At 42.8% G+C, this 7376-nt stretch overlaps 1 protein-coding gene across 2 annotated transcripts in view; it reads left to right on the top strand.

The window, feature by feature from the left end:
- The window catches only part of DNAJC13 (DnaJ (Hsp40) homolog, subfamily C, member 13), a 49506-nt gene extending 43783 nt beyond the window's left edge, over nucleotides 1-5723 (top strand). For both annotated transcript variants that reach the window (XM_009081443.1, XM_009081445.1), the window contains 3 exons: nucleotides 467-610; nucleotides 1365-1464; nucleotides 4882-5723. In XM_009081443.1, coding sequence (XP_009079691.1) covers nucleotides 467-610; nucleotides 1365-1464; nucleotides 4882-4979 — 342 coding nt within the window. In that variant the 3' untranslated portion in view covers nucleotides 4980-5723. The remainder of the gene's footprint in view (nucleotides 1-466; nucleotides 611-1364; nucleotides 1465-4881) is intronic.
- The last annotated feature ends 1653 nt before the right edge of the window (nucleotides 5724-7376 follow it).

Below are 7376 nucleotides of genomic sequence, written 5' to 3' on the forward strand. Positions count from 1 at the left end.
ACTGTGAAAATGTGATGTTTTTATCTTCGGGTATCTCAACTGTTGATAAGAACAGAGGTACTGATCAACTTAGATGGTTTCTGGGAAGCCTTCTGGACACTTAACTAATGTGCTTTTCATGTTGGCAAAGTTTCTTTTGAAATGCAGACCTGTTCAAGGGTGTTACCTGAGTATTGGAGCTTACTGCATAGGGTCCTAGATAGTGTTGGCTTGTGTCCACTGAGGAAACGTAACTTAGGAATGCCATCTAATTCAAGTGAGGTCACACCTAGACAGAGCAGAAGTGCTAGACAGTGTCTTTGCTTTCACTTGTATGTATTCATACAACTCAGGAAAAATGGACCAGCCTTAGCATATGTAGGAATAGCTGTTGGCACTACTGGTTCACACTAATGCTAGTAATGTGAAACAACTCGATGGAACTTCCTAGTCCATTTTAAGACAACTCATTTGGGTATGTTTGCAGGCTTTGAAAGCAGATTTGGTCCCTTATCTTCTAAAGCTGCTTGAAGGTGTTGGTCTTGAGAACCTGGAAAGCCCATCTGCAACCAAAGCTCAGATTGTTAAAACTCTGAAATCCATGTCTCGCAGCCTGCAGTATGGGGAACAGGTAAGTACTGACAGGTCGTTAGCTGGGCTTTGACACTTGGAGGATCAAACTCTGAACAACTCTTGCTTAATCTTCTGGCTGTCATGTGCATCATTCTGCCTAAAATGTTACATCCTATAACTACAAAATCATTATGGGTTGTAACATCTTCATCTCTTGTGGAGAAGTAATTGGTTCAATGCATGTTAAGAACACAAACAAAAAAGACAATCCCAAGTGCAGAAATGTTTTAGAAGCTAATTGGCTTCTACTGACAACTCTTCAGAATTTGTGTTACAAATGTAAACTGCTTTTTTGTTTCCTGAATAAATAGACAACTGTAGTAGCTTTATGGATGTATATTGAAGTTGGTAAAATTTGTCCCAGGACCTGTGCCTTTCTTTTACCCTTGTGTTGAAAGCTTTGTCAAGGAGAGGGAGATAGGGACAACTTGGAAGAAAGACCCAGCCCCAATCTTGCTATAGCACAGAAGTCCTGTTCTACCTCAGCTCTAGGCGTGGCTGCTTGTAGGATTGCTTTTCCTTGTCACCTAACTGAGGAATGAGGGACAAAGTCAAGCTACTAAATGACTTTTTTTGGGTGTTGTGTTCAGCTGCACAATTCACATAGCAAAGCAAGTCTCCTTGGAAATGTGTGTGAATTAGCTGAGCTACTGCCATGCTCTGTGATAATTCCTTCAGAATGATTTGCTTCTACAAAATGAGTTTGTTCAGCTAGAACTTGCTCACTGTGTTAATCTCTTCAAATACCATAGGTAAATGAAATTCTGTCTCGTTCTTCTGTGTGGAGTGCCTTCAAGGATCAGAAACATGACTTGTTCATTTCTGAGACACAAACAGCAGGATACCTCACAGGTTAGCAACCCTTCCCTGTTTATGTTCTGAATCAATACTGAATGGTTTCTTAATTGTCAGACTCTGGAGATACTGTTTATCCCCAGGATCTAGTGCCTTTTCATGGTCTGAACATGCAATGCTGTAAAAAAAAGTAAGTTTTTTAAACACGTATCAAAAGCCAATTTTATTTAATTTTTTTTCGTGGTTGAGAAGATATTTCTCTGGATAGTCTTAGGTGTACCTACTTGTAAAATATCAGAGCAATGGAATCTGGACACTGGCAAGATTTGCAAGTATTCTGTAGTGATAAAGCAGAGATGTAATTGGAACTAATGAATCACAGTAACTTTCCATGCTTTCTCAGGATCAGTCTGCTTCAGGTCTAGAACATGTGATTTTCCAAGGTTGGAGGGAGGAGTAAAAAAAAAAAAATCACTTAGACTGTCTGTATTCATTGGCCTTGTGGATTACACTGCTTTAGTGTTAGGCAGGTAGATGTAGTATTGGACCAGTTGGAATGTTAATAGCTTGGTGTGTGAGGCTGTGTGCCAGCCAGACTCAGTGCACTGGCAGGATGGCCTCATGCCTGTACTTAGAGCTGGACTGCAGCTGTGGTGCACCCTGGGTAAGTCCCCTGCTGGTGCCACCCACCACCACTGGGTAAGTCCCCTGCTGGTGCCACCCCAGTCCCTCTGGCAATGTAGAAAAGCAGTTCAGCACTGTGTGCACACAAAGGAGAGCAACTCGTGGGAACTTCCTTGCTGGTAATGGCATAGTGCAGACATAATCTTAGAACAGTTATGTCACAGCAAATGGAATTCTGATTCTTCTTTACTCACTCGTGTGCAGCACTTGATAGACACAGGATCACAGTCCAAAACTTTGCTATCACATGAAATATTTTCATATATAGCAAGAAATGACATTGCAGCAAACTTTGTCTAAAGTGACATGTGATGCAAACTTCTGTTTCCTCAGTAGCTGTCAGCTGAACAATGGTTTGATCTTAAAAGCTTTGCCTCCCAGGTGAAGTTTTAAAGTCATAGTATCATAGTATGTTAAGGGGTTGGAATGGACCTTAGAGATCATCTAGTCCAACTCCTCCTGCCCTAGGCAGGGACACCTCCCACTAGACCAGATTGCTCAAGGCTTTATCCAAACTTTGTGACAGGCCAGTGTAAAAACATGTGCATGTGCCACGTGGAACTTTTCATCTAATCTAGTATAGGAGTGTTGGTAAAGCTTTTGAGTGTAACTGAATTAATGAGATCTAAATCAGATGGCCAAAGGTTTTTTTGCAAGATATTAGCATGTATTTCCAAAAAAAAGAGGAGGCAAGAGCCTTTCAAGTCAGGAATTACACATTCTAGAAGCAGATGCTTAGTATTTTAGGAGTAGGTTAAGGTTAGGTTGTTATTGCAACACTTAATGCATTTTTCTGCATGGGAAAGACTTGGTGTCTTAGCTCTGTACAGGACTTTTCTGTTTATTGTAACATTTAATGCCACCTTGTCAAATGCCTGAATTTCAATTGGTATTGAATTTCATTGGTATTTCATAAACACTATAAATTTAGAAATGTGAAGAAAATGGTGGCTGATCACTGGCCAAGAACTGAAACTGTACCAGACGTGGTCAGGCTTGAGACCAGGGACAACATAGCTTTCCAGTTGCCTTAAGGCCTGTGCTGCTTTTAAATTGCCTAATGTTTAAGTGCTTGCCAATGTAGAATGAAGATGCTTTACAAATGCAAAGTGTAGGTGGAAACCAAACTAAAAGCTTTACTTTTAACCTGCCTTATCTTGTATTCTGCCTTATGTCTTGCTTCAAATTGCTTTGCTATTTGCACTTCCCTTGAAACTTCCCTTGCTTATTTCTCTTCCCTCAGGTGTCTCTTCTCCTTCCCTTCTAACTGGCAGCAGTCCCCTTCACCTGAGAAGTGGGCTTTAGATCTGCTCTGTCAGGCAGCTTGCTAACTTCTGTGTAGCTCTCTAAAGCAGGTAGATACCACCTCGCAGAACGCACGCTGCACTCGCTGCATTCCAAGTAACAGATGCATGTCCTAGAGCTGTGACAAATGTGTGGTCCCCAACACCGATAAACTTCCCTTCTTCGAGCACACAGGAGCAGGACACTGACAACTGCAGTGGCTGGTACTTGCTGGTACTACACAGGAACTGACCTTCTGAACTATGTTAGGAATCCTCCGTAGTGGAAAAGTTTGAGGCCCAAGATAGCTATGTTAGGAATCTTCTGTAGTGGAAAAGTTTGAGGCCCAAGATAACCTGGGAATTTTTGCACTAGGACATGTAACAGTGGATGACTCTTGGCAGGTGCCACAGGTGGGCTGGCAAAGAGAGGTTCCCTCCTGAAGCCAGAGAGTTTATTACCAAAGGCACTGCCTGTTTTGCCCTCTTCCTCAGTGGTAGTGTACAAATGTTTGCAAGGAGACAAACCACATGCTGATGTTCTAGCTCCAGGCTGCGGTGTGAGAAGGGAGGGTGGGGCAGGAAGAGATAGCATATCTGGGAGAACTCAGTGAGGATGACTTAAGGGGGGAGAGTACAGGACCCAGCAGAAGTTACCATTTTGAATATTGGCAGTGTAGGGTGGAGGTGTAATACCAAGTTGATTGGTACAGGAATATGTTGTGGATAGGCAATTTTCTACAGTCATTAATCTGATAAGAGTTGCTGTTGAAACACCTCACGCCACAACATGAGTTTTTATTGCAATAGTTTAAAGTGTCTACATGGCTAATTTTTTAATTCCAAGCTTTGAGGGAGCAGGGCTTTGCCTGCAGTGCAAAACTGACTGCCCCCACAGTAATCAACACAGATTTATTGATGCTATGGAGTTCTGCATCTCCAAGTACAGAGTTAGTGTATCCCAAGAATGCTGTTACTTTTTCCTAACTGAAGGCACAAAATGCTGCCTAGGCAAGCTTCAGGCAGTTCTGCTTCTTCATGGGGCAGCCCTTTGAGCTTCCTTGAAATATGCAGCTGGGAAAAACCTTTACAACACTGAAAGCAAATATAAGGACCCCAGTAGTGTAACACATGCCTGAACTCTCTTCACTTCCATAGCAGGGCCTTTCCTTAGCAAGGGAAGGTCACCCCCTCTTTACTGCTGCTTCCATGGTGGCAGGTGAGATGGGTAATGCTGGTGGCTGGGGTCCTTTATTTGGCACATCAGAATAAAAACACTGAGCAAGTCCAAGAATGGCCTCCACAAGCTACTCCACTTAGCTTGAAGAAGCCTTAGTTCCTAGTGTTCCTAGATTTCAAAGAATCTGAACAAAAACTCTAAAATGTTCTTGTGTAAGATGTCTGCTTGACTTAGATGATGTATTTGAGTGTTACCAGAGGGAATAAAGCTGTTCAATCACCCTGTAGAATGAAAACTAATCACCAGTATTTGTTTCCTCCCTGAAAGGCCCTGGAGTTGCTGGTTACCTTACTGCAGGGACGACGTCATCTGTAATGCCCAACGTACCACCCCCGGTAGACAACGAAGTGGGAGATGTCAGCTAAGGACTGGAAATCCTTGTGAGAGACACAAAGGCAGACTGGCCAGTGATGAGGAACAGCACTTTCCTCCAGCACATTGAAGTAAACTTACTGCCTTGCCAGGTGTTTATGACAGTGTTATTCCTTTTTCTATGACTTTTTTTTTTCTAGGAAAAAGTCAGTGATTCTAACTACCACACTGTAACACAAGAAAGCACTCTGTGGATCAGCTGAAATGGGTACACAAGAATTTTTTTTCTTGTTGTACATAAGCACATTTTGTTCCTTTATATTTGTTTACAAGACTGTGAATCAAACTTTCCTAGTTTTTATATTTTATGAATTAGCATGACTGGAGTTGAGCTACAGTCTAGAGGAATTGGGCTAAAATAACTTGGACCTCACCAACCCCCACTAAAAGGGCATCCCTTCTTTTCTCAGTCTGATGTGATCACTCCAATGGAACATGACCTGCAAAGGGTTTGTCCCTGCACCAGTTCACTCATGTCCTTAGTCATTAACATTATCTTCTTCCTCGGATCAAACAGCATTAGACATTCGTATGTATAACTGGCTTGACCAAATTGACAAAGCTTCAGCAAAAAAACCTTAAAGTTGACATGTTATGTAAGAAATTAGTGTAATTGTGAAATGTTCTATACATTATCCAGTATATAAAAACTTTCTATATTGAGTGTACATTATACAGATCATTCATATGTACATAAAATTTTAAAATAAAGGGAATTAAGAGCCTTGTTAATGAGATAAAAAAGGTGGTGTTCTTGTGCAGTTGTTCTTTGAAGGTCTAGGAAATGATAAGGTCTCAGACTGCTAACTGGAATGTGGCTAAATATGATCCCTGGGCATTCCTTCTTGGAAAAGCACATTATGCAACTTTTGACAACTTGGAGCAGAATTCCTGAACTACATGCAGTGGTACAGTGCAAGGTGGTTTTGTATTTGAAGTGCATGTCAGTCACTGACTTGCTGACACACTCAGCCTCATAGGAAAAATTCTTGGCAAGAACCAAGAGGAAACTAAGGTGGGCTGCAAATATAAACAAGGATTATTGCTTTCTCAGAAGAGTTTATAGTCTTGTTTTTAAGTATAATGAATTGATATGAGGCAAGAAAATTTGTGGAATGCTTCCAGTTCTAGGTGCTCTGCAGCTGTCCCACTCTGACTGGCTACAGCAGCTGTAGCTGGACATCCTTTGGGTGAACACTTGGCTATGGGTTCAGGGGCAGAACTGGCCATAGCCTCATCCTGAAGACTGAGCCAAGCAGAGTGTGTTCTCTCCAAGCTCCAACAGGGAGGAGCTTGGAGGGTGGTGTTTGTTTGTCCACACAAACAGGGAACAGTTGCATCCTTAAGTTAATTGTTGATCAGCTGAAAAGTGATTATCCTAACTTTACAGGAAGTAGAGCTACTGCCTGGTTCTGTCCCTGCATGGACAAGTTCTCTTGTCATGTCAAAGAGGATTGTTACAGGGCCAGCCCTTTGAGAACTTCATGAAGGTGTGTTGGGCATAAATGGCAGAGCCTGTTTTGGTTGCAGCAGAGGCCATGGACTGCCCTGTGCCAGTCACTGCTGGTGCCAGCCAAAGCTTCAGCCCCTCAGAGGGGACGGGGCCACTTGTGCTTAGACCTTTTTAAGAAAGGGTGGGAGTATCTGAGACCCAGGGGACAGGGCCACTTGTGCTCAGACCTATTTAAGAAAGGGTGGGAGTATCTGAGACGCGGAGACAGGAGAAGGCTTGTAAGGGTGCACGAAGGCAGACAGGGAAGGAAAGATGTAAAGGGCCACTTGTGCTCAGACCTATTTAAGAAAGGGTGGGAGTATCTGAGACGCGGAGACAGGAGAAGGCTTGTAAGGGTGCACGAAGGCAGACAGGGAAGGAAAGATGTAAGCCGGAGACAGGAGAAGGCTTGTAAGAGTGCACAAAGGCAGACAGGGAAGGAAAGATGTAAGGGAAGACAAAAAGGGATACCAGTAAGGAAAAATGTGAGGATATGTTTAGAGAAACAAAGCAGAGGAATAAGAAGCAAGGAGTAACTGCTACACTGACCCCACCCTGCTGTGCTGTCCTGAGGGTAAGGAGTGAGTGTGGTTTAGTGGCAAGGGAGGGCAGCTGAGAGCAGGAACTGTGGGGGAGAGAGGGTTGTACTGCAGCTGAACTTCAGAAAGGGAAGAGAAAGGCATTGCCTTCAGTGTTTGTCATTTAATCAAAAATTAAAAGCTTAGACTAGCTTGCAGTAAACTAAACTGCATAAAGCTGCTGACTCAAAACTGCTTTGCCTACAACACAAGGTTAAAGAGGGCTTTGGCTATAAACTAAACTGCGTAGAGCTTCTGACTCAAAACTGCTTTGCCTGCAACACAAGGTTAAAGAGGGCTTTGGCTTAGAACAAAGAAAG

This window comes from Acanthisitta chloris, unplaced genomic scaffold (genome assembly GCF_000695815.1).
Source record: "Acanthisitta chloris isolate BGI_N310 unplaced genomic scaffold, ASM69581v1 scaffold1259, whole genome shotgun sequence".
NCBI classification, from domain to species: domain Eukaryota; kingdom Metazoa; phylum Chordata; class Aves; order Passeriformes; family Acanthisittidae; genus Acanthisitta; species Acanthisitta chloris.